A 17,940-nucleotide genomic window follows, 5' to 3' on the forward strand; every position below is an offset into this window, starting at 1 on the left:
CAGTACCTCAGTACACCCCACTGTACTGGTGAAGTTGAGATCGCTGGTGACGCTCGCGGAAGGCTTCGCCATGGGCTTGCAGCGAGGTGTGAACGAGGGTAGTTGCTCCGAAGCCTCGAGGGAGGTAAGTCGACAGCTCGTTGTCAAGTTGCAACATATGGGAAGCCCAGCAGAAATCCAGTAGCGGAAACCCCTTGAACGGTGTTGGGCCGATGTTGAGGGCGGTCATCGCGCGTGGATTGTCTCGAACGACCCATTACGGTGGCACACCTCTAGCCCGCAGGAGTGTCCTTATGGCTGGCAGCTCGGATTTCCAAGTCATTGTACATCAGTGATGGAGAACCAAGTCGCTCACGGCAGCTTCATGGTTTTCACGCCACAGCACATGTGCGTAAGCATGGCCCGCTCAAACGAGGAATAGCGCGTGTTTTTTGCAGTGACAACATGTCAGATATCGTTGATATGGCATGTCCAGTGTCGTGCATGCTGCTAAGTCTGAGATGTAGCCTACCTGTTGTTACGTCGCCATCACAGCACCTACAGTGGCACTGCGGCAGTACAGAAAGGGTGCCAATACATGCCCCATGGTGCAAACATGCGTTGGGCGAGCCATCACAGTTTATGTTGTGAAGTGTGTAGAACGAAGGTGAGAGCTGAGGTTCTGATAGTTGAGCTGTCACGTGCCAGCCGACGTCATCGTGTGGTGGTGTTAGATCGCTCTGCTTGGTTCCTAAGTGTTGCTGCCCAACTTCAAGTCGTGCAGAGAGGCCATTCACTCTGGCGTGAACCTCCTCATAAGTGTATAGCTAAGCGCCATATAGAGAGCTTGGTCTATAACAGCCATACCCGCAAAGAGGCTTCCTCTGACAGACATTCTCTGTGCTTCCTTCACGTTTCCAACCACATCTTAGATCCTCGGGAAAATAAATACTTTACCGACCACTCTACAACACCCACCATGTCTCGCTTCCGGTCCTCTGCGGATGACCTGGCTTACGGTGACATACCACAACGATGGGATCGTGACCGCTTCGAACGATTCAACGCACGTGATGCACCTCCGAGACGGTTTGAGGAAGACTACCGCTATGAAGAGCGCGACCGACCCGGCCGGCGCGATGTCGCCGTCACTGACCGCATCGATGAGCGTGGACCTGGCGGAAGCTACCACGAGCGAGACCGCTATGTGGAAGAAGACCGCTTTGGTCCCGCTCGGCCGCGCAGACGCACTGACAAGGAGCTCTTTGGCGATGTGGATCCGCGTGAGCTTGCCAGTATGGCTCTCACGCCGTATAGACGTAAAAGCATTGGCCGGCAGGAGATGGACATCGATATTGAGCGCCGTGGCCCTCCTCGACCGGGCTTGCTACGCCGGCAGAGCAGTCTGGATACATTTGACCGACGGCCGGCACGTTACGCTCGAGATGACCCTCGCGTTCCACCCTATGTGCCAGTGCCGTTACCAATTCGCAAGTACGAGGAGCCCTTCGAAGAGCGCATACGGTACCGAGACTTTATCCCTGAGGACTACCGCGAGGTAGAGATACAGCGCGAACGGTCCGTGCACCGTCATCGTGAGAGCGATGCGCGTAGTGAAGCTCGCTCGCGGAAAAGCAAGGCCAAGTCTGTCTCGACTCGACGGACGTCGATCAGCAGTAGCAGCAGCGAGACAGTCGAAGAGAGCGAGAAGGCGGAAAGCATCCGTGAGAGCATCGCGGAGACCGAGCGCAAGATCAAGCGTGGCAAGACTCGCATGCCTAAGCGGCTGGTACGCAGAGAGGCGATTATGGATTTGGGCTATCCCTTTGACGAGGAGGAGAATTTCTTCGTTCTCCGGATTGCGTTGGAGAAAGACCAGATAGATGAGGTGATCAAGATTAGCGAAACCTACAAAGACGGTGGTACGCTACTCTCTGCCAGCGAGAATCACGATGACGCAGAGCTAACAATATCACAGAGAAGAAAAAGATCTACCGCTTCGAGGAGAAGGCGGAAGATTCTGAGTCCGACTTGACAGAAGTACCAGCCCGCGTCGAGCACGAAGAGGTGACTCGTACCGAGTGGATCAATCCACCCACCGAGATTATGGCTAGGGCACCGGCAGTACCACGTACCGAACGTGCCCGCTCAGTTCGAGCCTCTTCACCAAGCGCTCAGAGCTCCATCTCACGACGCACCTCGCCCCCGCGTCGTACTTCACCATCGCGCACGGTCCGTTCGCACCGCGCTCAATCTCGCCGGCCGCCGTCACCAGGGACGTTCGTGGAAGAGCGTCGGACAATCATCGAAGATCGATCGGCCTACCCGCCGCCTCCCCCGCCAGGTGCCATCCCCATGCCTGCCGAGCCTTACATTGACCATCGAACCTATATCTCCGAGCATGTTGTCGTCCCGCCACCTCCTCCACCGGGCGCGCTTGTTCTAAGGGAGCGCGAGGTACGTTCTGACCGCGACGTTCAGGCCGAGATCCGTGCTCTTGAAGCAGAGCGTCGTGCGCTACGGCTCGAACGCGAGGCAGAGGAGAAGCGTGGCATGGCGCTCCCACTGCGCCAGCATCCAGATGAGGACTTCCAGCTGGTGGAGTATCGTGAAAGGAGGCCTAGGGAGGTGGTGGAAGTGGTGGAGCGCGAAAAGAGTCCGCCACGCAATGTCATCCGTGTGGAGAAGGACCGGAAAGGTAGGATGGCTCTGGTTCGATCTGCGCACTAGGGTCGTCCTGGTGTAGGGTGGGTGTCTGCGCGATATTGTGTAGCATGCCTATGCGTTCATTCGCGCCATCCAGTGCATTGGCTGACATGTGCTTGGTTTGCAGAGAAACGTGGACCAAATCCCAGGCTTGTCGCAGCTGCGCTCGCAACACTTACATGACAGGACGACTACTTAACCGTGCAGAGTCCGGAGGGTTCACTACAACGATAGACTGCTTGTCCGTTTCACGCCGCTAAGGCATATCGAAATATGACGCGTGGGTTTATGAGTCCTGGGACGGATTCACTGTCATTTCGATGGCACAGAATGAGATACGAACCTGCATGACGGATAAATTACTTATGACAAAGCGCGGAGACTGGGAGCAATCTGTCATGATGAGGCTACGAACAGCGATATATGAGCATCCGAGGTAATCTCCCGCTCTATATCGATTCATTACCGTGGATGTAGCATTGTTCCTGTCCCACCAATTTTGACACAGACAGCCAGCTTGTGCAATATCCCTTTCCGGTAACAGTCCCTAGTAGAAAAACCGTAGACTGGCTGTTTTATACAGAGTCTGCAAAATCACCATCAAGGCGGCTGCTCTGGGATTAGCACATACGAGAGCCTCAATACCAGACCGTAATCTTCGTGAGCGAACTTGTCTCAAATCTACGTGCTATTGTCAGACATGGTGACGGGTGCCCAAGCCAAAAAGCTACGTTCGGCTAGCTACGGACGCCTGCAGCGGTGCTGGAACGCCTTTGCCGCTGCCACGAATCCGACGATCGGTGTTGCAGCCTAGGTTTCTCGATTCCTACCGACGAAGCTCGACGGACATGGCCGCTTCGAGCGCTAACACGGCCGTACTGGAGCTGGACATTGTTCACTCTCTGATCACGCAGAGTTGCCGACGTGAGCGGTCTCTCTCGTTGCTGGAGCATCTGAAGGCTTACGAGTCACGTACTTCACAATTGTCACTATGTGGCCAGGATTGTCTGAAGTGGCATCTAAGCCGATAAGCTTGCGGTCACTGTCAAGCGGTAGCGCTGTGCTCGTCCAAGCTACAGCCTTCATGACGCCTCCCGTATGTTGTGCGGGTCTTCCAATAGCGGCCGGCGTGCGGAGGCTCTCAGTTTCCGGTCTGTCGGGCCCAGTGTTCAATGCACAGTTTTGCGCTATCAAAACCCCTGCTGTCAATCCTTCAAGACTTCAACGTAGCAATTAGCGCCCAAAGCATTGCTCGAACCCCTCAACATCTCGCGAACAGGGTGCCCACTGGTGCCCTGCTACAGTAAAGACGCAGGCATTGGCGCCGACGCACAAGCCCTTGACTGCCCTGGTCGCATCGAGCATTGCACGCCAGGGAGGGGTCACCACACCACGAAAAGAAACTCGGACTAGAGCGCCTGCGGTGACCTCTGCGAGCGGTGCTTCGCGGCTTTGCCCGAAGTCTTTCACTCTTTGAACGTTGCTGCAGCTGCAATCACAGCTGGCACTGACATCTTGACCATCCTCTCGAGGTTTTAGATGTCGTCTGAATTAGGGTTTCCGTCACTCCACGTGCGCGCGAGTTAGACAGACGCCGCGCCAGTCCGCTCCGCAGGCGAGGATCCATCATTTGCGCTCCATTCAGTTACGATCTGCGGTCAGTAAACACTGTGAAGGAGATACAATCGGTAGGATCGACGACACTCCGCACTCCACGTCGAACCTGTCTGCTGCGACAACTGAACATGCACCACTGGCAAGGTCACCCATCTTCTTCGCGCTCCGGACCAAGCGCGCAACGTCTGAAGCCTCGATATACGGCCATTTGAACCCGGAGGATATCTTGGGCGCTCATTGCGAAGACGATGCGCAGAGAGTCACAGTTGACCGGTCTGCTCTATCTCCGCTCGTCTCGCATCGTGACGCATGGCACCAGGCACAAAGTCTGAAAGCAGCAATGGCGACAGTGCGAAGTCGCCGGGAGGCGAAGATACTGCCGCTGCTGAAGCCACACTGAAGGCGAGGCTTTCGCGAAAGCGAACCAAGACGGGTTGCCTCACTTGTCGCAAGCGACGCATCAAGTGTACAGAGGAACGACCGGTATGCCGCAATTGCATCAAAAGCAAGCGGCATTGCGAAGGCTACAACCAGCGCGTAGTCTTCAAGCCCCCGCAGTTTGACTATCGACCGGCACCCCATGGAGGAGCTCACATCACCTTCCAGGCGGGCCCGGTGCCTGGCCCGTCCATCCCCTACCGCACCGAATACCTGCCACCACAGCCTTCGTTCGGAACGCCCTTGCAGCTACTGCCAAGGCCGTTGGAGACTTTTGTTCCTCCTCCGATTCCGCAACCACACGCCTACGGGCCACAGCACCATTACTCGCGATCTCACCAGTTCCCGCTGGGTGATAAAGCCCAGAATGGCGCTGGGTATGCGCCGCCGTCAACGTCGCCAATTCACACACAACAGCCACTGCAGCCTCATGACTTTGCTGTGCAGCCCCCGACTAGGCTTCACCAGACCTTTCCGACCAACTCTCGCGAACCTCACACCCAGCTGCCGCCTGGGGCTATACCATTCAGGCCGGCAGATCCCTATCCGCCGCAAACGCAGCGACCTACGACATTCATACAGGATCCGTCATCAGCGGCACAGGGTGCGCAGTGGTATCGAGAGCCGCTCATGTTACCGCCAAATCTTGGCGACATGGGGCTCAGAAGCTCACCGGCTGCGCAGAATGAACCAGCTCAGACCAATGGTTATGCCTTGCATGACCACGTCGCACCTAATGTACCACGCGCACACGAAGGGACCCCAGATCTCTTTCGCCCGCTCTCTCAGCCTCCACTAGAGAATGGAGCGCTCTACAACCAAACGGCTTACGTTCCTATGGCGCCTCTCCCGCAGCCGGTTAATGAGCTAACACCAGAGTTCTGGGAACATGAAGCACACCATCCTCCGTCAAATACCACCAACCAATGGCTCAGCGAGGCAGCCGTAGAAGTGCAGGATGACGATTACTACGACGTCAACTCAGACGAAGAGATGGACATTGAAACCAGTGCATTGGTGGCCACCGACCGCGATCGCCAGCGCACCCTTAGCCGAATTCTCCACGGCAATCATATCTCGATTCAGGATATGCAAACTCGACGGTACGATACTTTTTTGTACGATGGCATGCTAGATGTGTACAGAGTCGAAGAGCACGCCAATCCTTTGAAGAATGCTGCGACAGCTCGTGTATTTGCGCACTTCATCTCCGTGACAGGGCCTAGCTTATCGATCTTTGAGCGACATCCCAGGAATACCTCCGTTCTTTTCACTCAAGGACCTATACCATTTTCACAACAAGGCCTCTGGACGTACACTATGCCGCTTGCTGCGTTACATCACCAGGGCCTTCTTCACGCCCTGCTGGCAATCGCAAGTTTGCATATTGCCCGATTGACCGGTGCCTCTGTCACCCCATCAATGCAGCACTACGCCTGGGCGTTGAGAAGAGTGCACCAATGCGTCTGTCATCCGAAGAAGCGGCTCAAGCTCACAACGATTGCAGCTTCGATGTTGCTCGGCTTTTACGAGATCATGACTGCTGATCACCTGAAATGGAATACACACTTGGCGGGCACGAGGCAGCTGTTTGTGGAGACCGATTTCGTGTCGATGACAAGGAAGCTTAGGAGCATGCAGGTAGACCACTTGGCACGTCAGCCAACATCTATGGGAAGGAGAGGCTCTGAGTGCTTCTCAGCTGTGTCACCGGATGGACTGCTTGAACAGATACCTGTGATCGACGAGAATGTGGTAAGTACGCTCGTGGGAAAGGAAGTCCGCTGGAGCGAGCACGGTCATGTCATGACACCTCAATCTGCTCTGCCGCAGGAACTCGATCTTGGGAGGTTCGAGGTTTTAAAGGACCTGTATTGGTGGTACTGCAAGCAGGATGCATACCAGAGCCTCATCAGTGGCAACGAACTTCTGTAAGCGGTCTTTGTTCCCCTCTCTGCTGCTTACCTTGCTGACCCTCTCCAGCATGGACTATGAGCGCTGGGCAGACTGTCCACCAAGAGCGCCTCTGGGCAAGCCAGATGCTGTCTACGGCACCTTCGACCATCTCGTGCTCTTGCTTGGCAGGATCGCTGACTTCTCTTCGCGTGATCGAGCAAGAAAGTTGAAACAGATGGAACAAAATGGTGGGCATTGGAGGCCAGCGCCCAGCATGAAGGTCCCACAACCGCCACAGGGACCATATCCCCCTCCTACTCCCTTATCCGCCAACGGCACGATACCCACTCTCGGCGCTCACTCGGCTCTTCAGTCAGACCAACCACAGGCCCCTCCGCAGCCAATGTTCTACGGCATGGCGCCTCCGCCGCGTCAGAATGTTCAGATGCCATCGTCGTACGTTCCGGTCAACAATGGTTCGCACACACCTCGAAGTGCGTCAGCCCAATTGCCAATCGACCTCCGCCTTGCGACTCAGACTGCTCTGGAAGAGTATGGTAGGATAAGAGCGGCTTTGTTCCACTTTGAGCAACAACTCGGCGAACATTTTCAGGAGCTGTCCTCGGACTATCAGCCACCGTTGGAAACTCCATTCGGCCCAGCAATATTTTTCCGCTCTTACGACATTGGCTGCCTTTGGGCTATCTACTACATGGCAGTCATCATCGCGATTCGGGCACATCCGCACATGCCACCCGCGGCCCACATGGCTGCGGGCATCGCTGCCCAAGAGACTGCCGTCTTTGCGCAAAGAATTGGTCAGATCGTCGCTGGCATTGTTCCTGGATCGCCCGACCAATCGCTGAACCCAAGTCTCGGTGCCGCGCTCTGCGAGACCTGCATGCCGTCGTTCTTTGCGGCTGTACAATACTCTGACCCACGTCAGCGACACGAGACCGTGACTCGAATCTACAGCATCGCGCAGAGAACAGGCTGGGGCAGCGCCGAGCTCATAGCAAACGGTTGCGAAACAGCGTGGGTGAAGGCTGCAGCCGCTGGAAGAGGTCCGCCTTATCAGCGAGTCGTGCGGCGCGAGCAAAGCGACGACCCGCGCTTGAACGGCAGTTGGGAGACGCTAGACCCGAACTCCAAACCCAACGATGGGGACGATGGGGATCGCAGGCTTGTACGAACAGAAGCGAAGGCGCGGCTCAACTGGGCAATTGGGATCATGGGAACAGAGGATGATGTTCTCTAAAAGAATTGAGCGTTCAGCCACGTTATAAACCACCATCGAGACATCGACCTAACTCCCTAATCGTCGGCACCATGTTGTAATGGCTAAGTCTCGACCAAGTGCGCCTTCAGCTTGCGCAGCTCGCCGCGTAGATCCACTAGCTGTTCTTCCTTTATCCCAAGCTGATCAGGCGAGCAGACTTCTCCAGGCTTAAGAGTGTCCCAGTCGTCCCACAATTCACCACTCTGGTATTGCTGAGCCATCTCACGGCCTGCGACGCCCCACAATCTCTCAAAGTTTGCAGGGGAACACTCGACATATTCTGCTTCCTTGCCGGAGACCTCCGACCACACCTTGAGAACGTCCGTGAAGTTCATGCGATCCGTCCGCACGTAGACGTACTTGCCTCGAGCGATGTCTGAATGCTCAAGCGCAGCGCGCACGTAGAGCCCAACATTGACAACGCCACCATTGATCGGCAGGAGGGCGTCTGCCTTAGACGGTTGCATCCACACGTGTTTTGCTGACTGCGGAAGCCTGTCGTAGGTGGAAGGGTCAGAAATGTCTCCAACGTTCGCCAGGGGGTCTGGACATCGCTGCACTTACACAAATGGTCGAATGAGCGGGAAGAACGCCATGTTGGCAGCATACCATCCCAACCAGACGAACGTGGTCTTACGAGCAAGCTCAGGTAGCTCGTTGCGGATACGATCGTCGACTCTCGCCTTGTGGTCCATGTGCGGGACAGGACGTTGGCCCTTGGTGAGTTCCGTGGCGCTAGGCAAGGTACTAAAAACATAGTGCTGCAATGTAGGAATCTTGGACGCCGCAAGCGCGATGTTGAAGGCTTGTGTGGCCTCCTTCTCGCCAGCAGCATCCGCACCCAACGCTAGATGCTCCCAGAAGTTGGTCACCGAGAACACAGCATAGGCACCCTGCCACAGCTGTCAGTCTGGGCGCTGCAGAATACATCGAGCATAACGTACCTGGAACGCTTTGATCAAGGAGCCATGGTCATCAACGTCTGCCTCCACCATCTCTGCTCCTTCAGCCGCAAGAGCCTGAGCACTTTTGCCGTTCACGTTGCGTGTCAAGCCACGAACGTGCCAGCCATCAGCCTCGAGACACGCTCGCGCTACGGCACCGCCTTGTTGGCCGGTTGCTCCAATCACTGCAATCGTGCGAGACATTGCTTGGAAAGTCGGACTGGTATGACCTCGACATAGATGGCACAGCTGGGTTGTTATACGTTACCCAATAAGCCATCACTCAGCAAATATGAACGGCATGAGCTTTGTTACGCAATGCTTGGCAGTCGATCTGAGCTTGAGGATTGGCTCGTTGCAGAGGGATGGGTGCCAGTGAACTCCACGTGCCAATCAGGCTAAGTGGTGTAGAGCTCGGGTTCGTGTTGCTAAAGGCCATCTGATTGGCGTATCAAGATGGCTGCTCGAGCGACATCAAGCTGTTGTCGTCGCTTAATGATGCAAGACCATGCAGTAAGAAGAAGGACCGTACCGAGCGGTAACAATGTAGCTGCCTCTATATGACTCGCGTACATGCCCAGAAAAGCGCCGCAACGAAGAAGCTAGTGAGCCCGACACGAGCAATGACCAGATCAGAGATACGGCATATTCTTGGGCGCCGGCAGAGCGTAGTGCGCAGTTCCCGCATGCGGTGCTGGGAAGCCATCCGACTTATGACCCCAGTACATTGTAGGAGACCTGGTGTAGTGCTTATTAGCTTCTGACATGAGTGGGGGCGGGACGTGGCCGGACTTACCACTCATCGATGAGGTTGGTGAGCGTTTGCAGGTGCCCGTACGCTGCAGGTTGGGGCCCCCGAGGTCTGCGACCGGTGATATATGTTACAAAGGAGGCAGCGACCGCCGCAAGAAGTCCGAGATACACAATCTGAGCTGCGCCGAAATAAACCCTGCCGTTGAGCACCGCAACCGAAAGACCGAACAGCCCTATCTAGAGTCAGTGCCTACGTATTGCATTCTTGAGAACTATATGCTTACAATGCAGAATGGTCTTGAAGGCGGATAAGGTGAGAGACTGCCAAGAAGTGAAAGCGGCCTTGACCGAATCATACTGTTCAAGCTGGCAGCCATTAATGTTTGTTGCCTTCCGCCAGAATGCCTCATCTCTTGATAGATTGACTTGTAGCTCGGCACAGTGGAGGCCGAAGGTCAGCGGTCCCTGCAAGATGGCGAACAGGAAAATGATGAGCAGAGAGTTGATGGTTTGATTGTACTTGGACGGCTCCCAATACAATTGAGCGGTGTTGTCGCTTGGGACAATGCTCCAGCTGCCGAAGCCATCGCTGCCGGGTAGGTAGAACCGGATGAGGTGACTAACAATGCCGGCCCAAGCGAAGCAAAGGATCACCAGTGTCCACAGCAGCACGACGGTGAGCCTGACCTCCCAATGCGCCCTCCAAGCGCTCCCTTGGCGGTCTTGAGGGTATGCCGGTATGGATGGCTCGTGGATGTCGTGCACGCTTCTCATCGAGCGTCCTGCTTGTCTGACGACGTTACCCGCGTGCTGCGCTGCAAGTGTCGTATCCAGTGGGCTTGAGCTCCAGCAGGGTATATCCGTCGCTTTTAGAGCCCACGTGCTCATGGCTGCAAGTGTGAGGAAGCAGAAACCAAGAAGGAGTATGGGGATGCCACCGATAGAGACATTATCAACACCCATGTTGAACATGCTGGTAATGCTGGTGGACTGGTTCGAGTGCCAGAAAGTGAGCGAAGATGAGGCGTAAGCCATGGTGACGGACCCAAGGATGATCATGTTAGAGTACCATTTGTTCGGTCCGGACGTCTTCGAGAAGGTGCACAGGCGAAGATTCGAGTTGAAGTTCAGCCGTCCTTCACGCTGCAATGCCCATCGTAGGGAGGTGGTGTGAATGTAGCCTGTCGCCTCGACCAGTAGGGTCACCAGCAGGTTCGTCGCTAGAGGCACGCTTTCGGCAGCCATGTGCGGGAGGTACCAGTATGTGTCGGCGGCCTGACCGGTATGGACGAAGTAAATCACCCAAGAACCGAAGCCGGTAATAGCGATGCCGGCGGTCCAGCAGAGAACCAGGCCTGCGATGCAGACATATTTCGTCTTCAGGCCGCGTTCATAGGGGAAATCAGACGGCTCGACGCGCCTAATGTGCTTCGTCTGCTTGTACTCTCTGTCCCCACTTGGACTCTGGTAGCCGACCTGCGTTGCAAGCGCTGCGTACGACATGCCAAGTGCGTTCCGGTGTAATGCTTCGTGGTGAGTTCGACTATGTCTGTACGTTTCCTATCCGTCGACAGAGGTGCGGACGGAGGGTCATGATATTACTAGACCGAGGGCATGTTAAGAGCCGCTGTCCGAGAGGCTCAGCCTGAGGTCGCACCCTACCATTCTCAGGCCACTGCAAGCCTCCACAAGGCTTTCACAGACTAGGCTTGCCCATCCCCTAAAGGTGCGGTCCTAAGCCCACACCGGTCTGGGGGGGGTATGGGCGCAGACCGTACCAAGCCTATCGCAGCCAGCTTGGCATGCGGCGCCAGCTCCTCAAAGCTAACCATTCGCTGGCCAAGGAAGCTTCGCTTGTTAAGTCCGCAAGACTCGTCAGGTGATCAAGCCACTGTCTGCGAGCCACGCCGACGAATAGATATAAGCTATGCCGTTTCAAGCACAGCGTAATACGACGAGCTTTCTGGCGGAAGTTTATGCAGGCTCGCTTCTCCGCCTCCACGTGCTATTGGGCGTCGAGTGGGGCGGAGCAACGACTTCATGTTCGCCAGAAACAGTTCCGCTGTAATCCATGGGGAGATCTAACCGTCATTGTTGCGGCACACTTCAGCGCGCTCAGGCGTGCAACCTGTACGTTGTGGCATGCACCACTGACATCAGTCCGAAATTACATAGAACATGGCCTTGACGGAAGGACCATTGCTCGTATCACTACTCCAGGTTAACAGATCCCTTGTAGTGGCCGAAGGCGATATGAAGTAGATACTGGATAGCTCGCCTGCTACGTGCCCAACGTCCTATACGCCAACATGAGATCGAGATGGCTCGCTCATCTCGAATCCTTTGACTGGTCGAGTCTTGCGTAGGAACCATTGCACCAGTAGATGACCTGGAGATTGTTATACAGTGCTGAACCCTCCCATGCGGCTCGATGTCACTTTTCAGCAGCTCTGACCTGATGGAATGTTTCTAAACCACCCCATCCTCGATGGTATATCAAGGCACTCTCGTCCACTACTCTCCTGCTCCTCGATCCAGACTCCTACCAGTCACGAACAGTCCCCCTCCAACGTTCCAGGAGTTCTGGCACTCTCACAATGGCAGTCTACTTACTACGTATTAGTTCCACAGCAAGCATGGTTGCGAGTATCTAAGACCGTAACTCTTGGCTGTCCGCCGCCTCGTCTCTAACCTTTCCACCCTGGGCCCTGGAAGTGCGGGCCTGTTGGTGAAGTATGAGGTGTATATTCACGACGTTCGCGCCCAAGGACTCGAGCAGCCGAACGCCACTTCGAAAGATAACAGCAATTAGGAACCGCGCCTGCTGAATGGCTTCAGCCGGGCTTGGACGCGGCTTTAGTGCTGTTGCACGGCAACGCTGCTGTTTTAGGTGTCGGCTCTTGTCGTCGACTACGCATGGCCAGCCGAGATGCAAGATCGGCAGGGGGTGATCATCTTGCGTGTGGCGATGGCGGTGGCCTTTATTGACATATCAACGGCTTTCGAAGCGATCTGTGAGCTCTGTTCTTCGGGTGCAACGAGTATGATGCCACGCCACGCGAGGTGTGGTGGTTCATTATGCAGCCGAAAGTCTGTGTGACATCCTGGCGGTTCTGTTCGTACAGCCAAAACAGTGATCATGCCTCCAAGGAACCAGCAGACGAGAAGTCCTACGGAACATTTGACATGGCCGTGTAGTAATATCTGAATCTTCAAAACTGTGGTCGAATCTACTGATCTCGTGGCTATGGTCGATCATGTTGGAGTACATGATATTCAATTGATCTGCATTGAGCGCAAGATGTTGATCAGCTAAACAGATACTCCGTCACTTCCTGGAGGGAGTAAAGCTACGCTTTCTTTCATGTCTCGTAACAGCCAATGGCTGTTGCTATGCCACGGCCGGCCGTTAGGTACAACTCCCATGTGTCTTGCTACTCTTCAGTATTATAACTTCGCCAGCTCACCATTGGTGCTCTGTGCGCTTCACGCCATGCCCGCCTTCTTCTTGAAAGCATTAATCAGGCCAGCGGTACTGCTATCATGCTTGTCCGTCTCACCCGACTCATCGAGCTCCTTCTGAATGCCCTTTGCCAGTGCCTTTCCTAGCTCTACGCCCCACTGGTCGAAGCTGTTAATGTTCCACACTGCGCCTTCGGTAAATGTGAGGTGCTCGTAGTACGCAATCAGCGCACCTAATGTGCCTGGCGTGATCTTTTGCGCCAGAATGCTGGTCGTCGGTCGGTTGCCAAGGAAGACCTTGTGCGGCACCAGCTCATCGCTCGCACCTTCTGCCTTGACTTGGTCAGGAGTCTTGCCAATCATTAACGCCTCTGCCTGGGCGAAGAAGTTGGACGCAAGCATCTTTTGGTGGAGGTTGTTCTCAACAGGGTTGTGTGACTCCGCTGCCATGATGAAGTCGGTGGGGATGAGCTTAGTGCCTTGGTGCAGGAGTTGGAAGAAGGAGTGTTGGGCGTTGGTGGCCGGCTCGCCAAAGAGGATGGGGCCGGTCGTGTACTTCACGTAGTCGCCGCTACGAGTGATAGCTTTGCCGTTCGACTCCATGGAGAGCTGTTGCAGGTAGGCGGGGAAGCGGTGCATGTATTGATCGAAGCTAAGGCATTGTCAGTATTTCTTCAATGTAGAGTAAGCGGAGGTGGCAGCCTACGGAGCGACGAGGTGTGTTTGTGCGCCGAAGAAGTCGGAGTACCACACGCTTAGCAGGCCACCAATGACCGGAATGTTCTCCTCGAGGGGTGCGGTGCGGAAGTGGTGGTCCATTGCATTGCCACCAGCAAGGAACTCGTGGAAGTTGTCGTAGCCAATGTACAAGCAGACAGATAGCCCAATGGCGGACCAGACGGAGTACCGGCCGCCGACCCAATCCTGGAAGCCGAACATATTCTTCGAGTCAATACCGAACTTCTCGACCTCCTTGGTGTTGGTAGACAGCGCAACGAAGTGCTTAGCGATATGTGAGTCCTCCTTCGCAGACTTTAGGAACCACTTCTTGGCCGTGTTGGCATTGGTCGTCGTCTCTGCTGTGGTGAACGTCTTGCTGGCTATCAAGAAGAGGGTGGTCTCGGGATCGCTGTGCTTCAACGCCTCGGCGATGTGCGTGCCGTCGATATTGGACACGAAGTGTAAGGTCATACCATCCTTGCCGTACGGCTTAAGCGCCTCGCTAACCATCACGGGACCAAGATCTGAGCCACCGATGCCAATGTTGACGATGGTGTTGATAGCCTTGCCCGAGTAGCCTTTCCACTCACCGCTTCGGACCTGCTCGGAGAACTCCTTCATGTGCTCCAAGACGCTGTTGACGTCTTCGACGACACTCTTGCCATCCACCTGCATGGGCTCATTCTTGACATTTCGCAACGCCATGTGGTAGACCGCACGCTTCTCGGTGAAGTTGATCTTCTCGCCCTTGAACATGTCTTCCCTGAGGTCCTCGAGCTTGGCATCCTGCGCCAGCTTCACGAGCAAGGGGAGCGTCTCGTCGGTGAGGAAGTTCTTGCTGAAGTCGAAGAGGATCTCGCTTCCGTCGGCCTCGTTCTTGAAGGTGCGGGAGAACTTCTGGAAGCGCTTCGGGTCCTTCTCGAACTCAGACTTGAGGACCATGCCGCGACCGAGTTTATCGTGGTGTTCCATTAGTGACTTCCATGCTGGAAGCTCGTTGGCTTGTGCGAAGCCTGGCATGTTGGCGGTGTTTGCTGCAGCGCGTCTCGAGTGAGTATGTTACCGCCTCGTGTTATGGCGCTGGGAGGAGCTTACAATGGGTGTTACAGTGGGAGGAATGGTGTTGTACGGAGCTTGGCGGAAGAAAGTTGCTTGCTCAATGTAGCGGCTAAAGTAATGCGTTGGGGGAAGTCTTCGAGACTTTCCAGCAAACACATTGCCCCACGCGGGGTCATTCTGCGTCTCTAATGACATAATCTGCATATCAGCTGCTCAGCAGCGCTACAGCATGATAGCACGTCCACACTCGCCACCCATGATGGGACGATCATTATTCCACCTCGGACAGGCGTGTACAGATGCGGCATCAGGTCGTCAGAAGGCTCGAAGGATTGCCATGGGCATGTCAGCGGAGGCATGGTAACTCCTAGACTTACTTGATTCACACCAGACGCCACGCTAATCCCACAGCTGCTATCCCCTCACTTGTCAACAACTCAATCCCGTTTCCCAATTCCATAGCCGTAACCATTCGGGATGCCATAGCCCCCCAATCCACCTCCCCTCTCCACACCTCCACCACCTAGACGATCCTTCCCGTGACTCTTCAACCGCCTTGGCAGCTCCACACCTCGGAAGTACGCCAGACAAATCGCCGCTGACGCTCCCGCCGAGATTAAACAATATACCAGTGTGCTGAAGGTCAGGTGCCCTCCCACTCCGGTCCAGCCGGACGGCAGGCTTGTATTTGGGTACCACCGCACACTGAAGCGTAGCGGCAGACTGTCACCGATAACTATTCTTGTGGGCGGCTCCCTCGAGATGCTGTACGCTGTCGCCGCCGCAATCGTACCTTGCGAAATTCGCTTCGGTACCGCATGCACCAGCACATTCAAGCTCGTGCTCACGTGCAGGTGGCTGAGCTGCAGCGTCCCAGTCAAGGCCACGATCATGGGCGTGTAGACCTCTGAGAGCGCTCCTTGTCCTTCTGTGGAGTCCTTTGTGCCGGCTTCGAACTCATCCTTGAGTGCGGCGGGAGGCAGCGGCTTGGTGGGTATGCGGCAGGTCAACGGCGCGTCGTTGTGGACGTAGAACTCGAGTAGATGGAAGAAAGGGTCGTCGATGAAGTCGATGGTGCAGTTGATCTCCTTCTCCACGCCGAAGAGGAGTTCGAGGGGCCGACCCGTCTCATTGCATGTGGGAAAGGGTATGTAGGACAGTTGGCCATGGTCGTCGGTTATATGTTCGCCGGTCTCACTTCGCAGAGCGTTAGCATACCCCCAGGGATAGATTGGGGGCCTCGATTGCGTACGATGTCCGGTTAAGGCAGCTCACGGGTATAGTCTGGCCAACTTTGTAGCCGGGTTGTTGAGCCAGGGGCTCTTGTTGCGCACCTTGTGCGGTTGCGAGCGTGAAGTAGAACGCGCAGAGCAAGCGAAGAAGGAGGGACAGATCTTGTAGCATCTTGGGCTATGTACAACAGTAAGTGGGCAATGAATGCTATGGTATATGTGAGGGTCATGCATCAGAAGGGGGTCGCTTGGTCGCTTGCGCCTGTCCCCAAAACTCCGCGGGAAAGCGTTCTTGGTGAGCTTCAGGCTTCGTCGACCACTGGCCCTCCCTCTCACCATAACACCGCCCACAGTACGACGGCGAGTGCATCTCGATGATACGACGCTGAGAAATCAGCTACAAATTGGCAGTCGATCGTAGTATGGACTAGGCGCCTCTTGGGATCATTCCTGCGATGAAGCTCGCCAGATGACGCTCAAGATGACGCTCAAAGTGACGCTTGACATGACGCTCCTTCTCGCATTGTATACACGAGGTAGATATAAGCTCCAGTGACCGACCAACCACTCCCCCAATCTCTTTCTCCCACTCTGAAACCGGTTCACACCAAAAGATGGCATTGTCCGGTGGTCTTGCAGGAGCGAACAAGATCGACGACTCAAGATGGGTTCATCATCGGGTAGGTTGGTGGCAAACGCAACTCCTGTGCAGACTAACGAACACAGGTCCAAGTCGACGACCTCCCGCTAGAGTCGCCTTCGCCAGAACCGGGCGTAATGATACATTACATCTCCTGCCCGCCATCCGACCCAGCCAAGTCTAAGGGGACCATCCTGCTCATCCACGGCTTTCCTCAGACGTCCTATCAGTTCCGTCGTGTCATCACTCCCATATCGGACGCTGGCTACCACGTCGTAGTGCCGGACTACCGTGGCGCGGGTGAGAGCAGCAAACCATGGACCGGCTACACCAAAGACATCATGGCCCGGGACCTCTACCGTCTTGTAACGGACCACCTGAGCATCAAAGATCCGATCCATGTTGTTGGCCACGATATCGGAGGCATGGTAGCCCACGCGTATGCCGTCCTCTTCCCCGACTCAACCGCCAGCGTCTGCTGGGGCGAATGTCCGCTGCCCGGGTCGCAACCTTACCACGAGGTCAAAAGCACCATGCCATTCTTCCACTTCACCTTTCACTGCGTGCCAGATCTCCCAGAACTGCTGGTCCAAGGTAAGGAGCGGATCTACCTCAAGCATTTCTACGATCGGCACGGCCAGAACCCTAGCGCAATTAGCACGCACGATCTGGACGTCTATGCTACAGCTTATGCAATGCCCGGGTCAATGCGTGGCGGGATGAACACGTACCGTGCGTTTGAGGCGGACGGCGAGATGAACAACAAGTGGGTGAAGGAGAAGGGGAAGTGTAAGGTCAGATGCCTGAATCTGTGGGGCGCGCAGAGCTTCAGCGACGAGAAGACAGCCATGACGATGGCGGAGCCGTATTACGAGGAGGTCGGCTTTGAGATGGTGACAGGGGCTGGGCATTGGATCGCGGAAGAGAGGCCGGCTGAGTTCGTGGAGAAGGTGTTGAAGTGGGTTGAAAGTAAGTGAGATCCAGTTGCGCAACTCTGCTCGGATGGAATGAGACGTCGAGGGTGATCATTGAACCATATTTCAGCGATCCTTGTCAGTTCCATGTGAAGCATCAGTTCATTTTTGCAGTGTCAAGCTCCTGCTCATGGGTCATCTGTCGATGTCAGATGCGCAAGTGGTAGGCATGAACAGCGTCTGGAAGCGGCAGCCGTTGAAAGTTTTACCAGTCAATGATCGGTAAGATCTGTTTGGTGCA

At 55.3% G+C, this 17,940-nt stretch overlaps 7 protein-coding genes across 7 annotated transcripts; 3 read left to right on the plus strand and 4 right to left on the minus strand.

The window, feature by feature from the left end:
- The first annotated feature begins 754 nt into the window (after positions 1-754).
- On the plus strand, positions 755-3,132 carry BAUCODRAFT_37172 (uncharacterized protein). Its single transcript, XM_007681065.1, has 3 exons — positions 755-1,901; positions 1,958-2,677; positions 2,813-3,132. The coding sequence occupies exons 1-3, from the start codon at positions 959-961 to the stop codon at positions 2,866-2,868; spliced, it is 1,719 nt and encodes a 572-aa protein (XP_007679255.1). The 5' UTR covers positions 755-958; the 3' UTR covers positions 2,869-3,132.
- Positions 3,133-4,267: 1,135 nt separating this feature from the next.
- Positions 4,268-8,070, plus strand: BAUCODRAFT_243073 (uncharacterized protein). The gene is made up of 2 exons (XM_007681429.1): positions 4,268-6,671; positions 6,724-8,070. Exons 1-2 carry the CDS (start codon positions 4,612-4,614, stop codon positions 7,892-7,894), a joined length of 3,231 nt encoding a protein of 1,076 aa, XP_007679619.1. The 5' UTR covers positions 4,268-4,611; the 3' UTR covers positions 7,895-8,070.
- Positions 8,071-8,202: 132 nt separating this feature from the next.
- Positions 8,203-9,277, minus strand: BAUCODRAFT_243345 (uncharacterized protein). Its single transcript, XM_007681430.1, has 2 exons — positions 8,860-9,277; positions 8,203-8,808 (listed from the first exon to the last, which is right to left on the minus strand). Exons 1-2 carry the CDS (start codon positions 9,061-9,063, stop codon positions 8,476-8,478), a joined length of 537 nt encoding a protein of 178 aa, XP_007679620.1. The 5' UTR covers positions 9,064-9,277; the 3' UTR covers positions 8,203-8,475.
- BAUCODRAFT_243344 (uncharacterized protein) lies at positions 9,278-11,215 on the minus strand. Its single transcript, XM_007681431.1, has 3 exons — positions 9,897-11,215; positions 9,656-9,845; positions 9,278-9,597 (listed from the first exon to the last, which is right to left on the minus strand). Exons 1-3 carry the CDS (start codon positions 11,113-11,115, stop codon positions 9,492-9,494), a joined length of 1,515 nt encoding a protein of 504 aa, XP_007679621.1. The 5' UTR covers positions 11,116-11,215; the 3' UTR covers positions 9,278-9,491.
- A 1,710-nt stretch (positions 11,216-12,925) lies between these two features.
- Positions 12,926-15,082, minus strand: BAUCODRAFT_243737 (uncharacterized protein). The gene is made up of 3 exons (XM_007681432.1): positions 14,890-15,082; positions 13,781-14,828; positions 12,926-13,726 (listed from the first exon to the last, which is right to left on the minus strand). Exons 2-3 carry the CDS (start codon positions 14,812-14,814, stop codon positions 13,099-13,101), a joined length of 1,662 nt encoding a protein of 553 aa, XP_007679622.1. The 5' UTR covers positions 14,815-14,828; positions 14,890-15,082; the 3' UTR covers positions 12,926-13,098.
- Positions 15,083-15,326: 244 nt separating this feature from the next.
- BAUCODRAFT_57931 (uncharacterized protein) lies at positions 15,327-16,224 on the minus strand (the record flags this gene model as incomplete). The annotated part of the gene is made up of 2 exons (XM_007681147.1): positions 15,327-16,050; positions 16,106-16,224. Coding segments are annotated over 2 exons (843 nt in total), but the record flags the coding sequence as incomplete, so codon positions are not given.
- Positions 16,225-16,778: 554 nt separating this feature from the next.
- On the plus strand, positions 16,779-17,874 carry BAUCODRAFT_243721 (uncharacterized protein). The gene has a single exon (XM_007681433.1). It carries the CDS (start codon positions 16,863-16,865, stop codon positions 17,700-17,702), a length of 840 nt encoding a protein of 279 aa, XP_007679623.1. The 5' UTR covers positions 16,779-16,862; the 3' UTR covers positions 17,703-17,874.
- The last annotated feature ends 66 nt before the right edge of the window (positions 17,875-17,940 follow it).

Source organism: Baudoinia panamericana, assembly GCF_000338955.1.
Source record: "Baudoinia panamericana UAMH 10762 unplaced genomic scaffold BAUCOscaffold_11, whole genome shotgun sequence".
In the NCBI taxonomy this organism is placed as follows: domain Eukaryota; kingdom Fungi; phylum Ascomycota; class Dothideomycetes; order Mycosphaerellales; family Teratosphaeriaceae; genus Baudoinia; species Baudoinia panamericana.

Coding starts and splice junctions, on each gene's coding strand:
- BAUCODRAFT_37172 (XM_007681065.1), top strand. CDS start 959: ATGTCTCGCTTCCGGTCCTCTGCGGATGACCTGGCTTACGGTGACATA. Junction 1,902..1,957: donor CGAAACCTACAAAGACGGTG/GTACGCTACTCT, acceptor ACAATATCACAG/AGAAGAAAAAGATCTACCGC. Junction 2,678..2,812: donor TGTGGAGAAGGACCGGAAAG/GTAGGATGGCTC, acceptor CTTGGTTTGCAG/AGAAACGTGGACCAAATCCC.
- BAUCODRAFT_243073 (XM_007681429.1), top strand. CDS start 4,612: ATGGCACCAGGCACAAAGTCTGAAAGCAGCAATGGCGACAGTGCGAAG. Junction 6,672..6,723: donor ATCAGTGGCAACGAACTTCT/GTAAGCGGTCTT, acceptor GACCCTCTCCAG/CATGGACTATGAGCGCTGGG.
- BAUCODRAFT_243345 (XM_007681430.1), bottom strand. CDS start 9,063: ATGTCTCGCACGATTGCAGTGATTGGAGCAACCGGCCAACAAGGCGGT. Junction 8,809..8,859: donor CCTTGATCAAAGCGTTCCAG/GTACGTTATGCT, acceptor CAGCTGTGGCAG/GGTGCCTATGCTGTGTTCTC.
- BAUCODRAFT_243344 (XM_007681431.1), bottom strand. CDS start 11,115: ATGTCGTACGCAGCGCTTGCAACGCAGGTCGGCTACCAGAGTCCAAGT. Junction 9,846..9,896: donor CTTCAAGACCATTCTGCATT/GTAAGCATATAG, acceptor GACTCTAGATAG/GGCTGTTCGGTCTTTCGGTT. Junction 9,598..9,655: donor ACCAACCTCATCGATGAGTG/GTAAGTCCGGCC, acceptor GCACTACACCAG/GTCTCCTACAATGTACTGGG.
- BAUCODRAFT_243737 (XM_007681432.1), bottom strand. CDS start 14,814: ATGCCAGGCTTCGCACAAGCCAACGAGCTTCCAGCATGGAAGTCACTA. Junction 13,727..13,780: donor CAAACACACCTCGTCGCTCC/GTAGGCTGCCAC, acceptor ACAATGCCTTAG/CTTCGATCAATACATGCACC.
- BAUCODRAFT_243721 (XM_007681433.1), top strand. CDS start 16,863: ATGATACATTACATCTCCTGCCCGCCATCCGACCCAGCCAAGTCTAAG.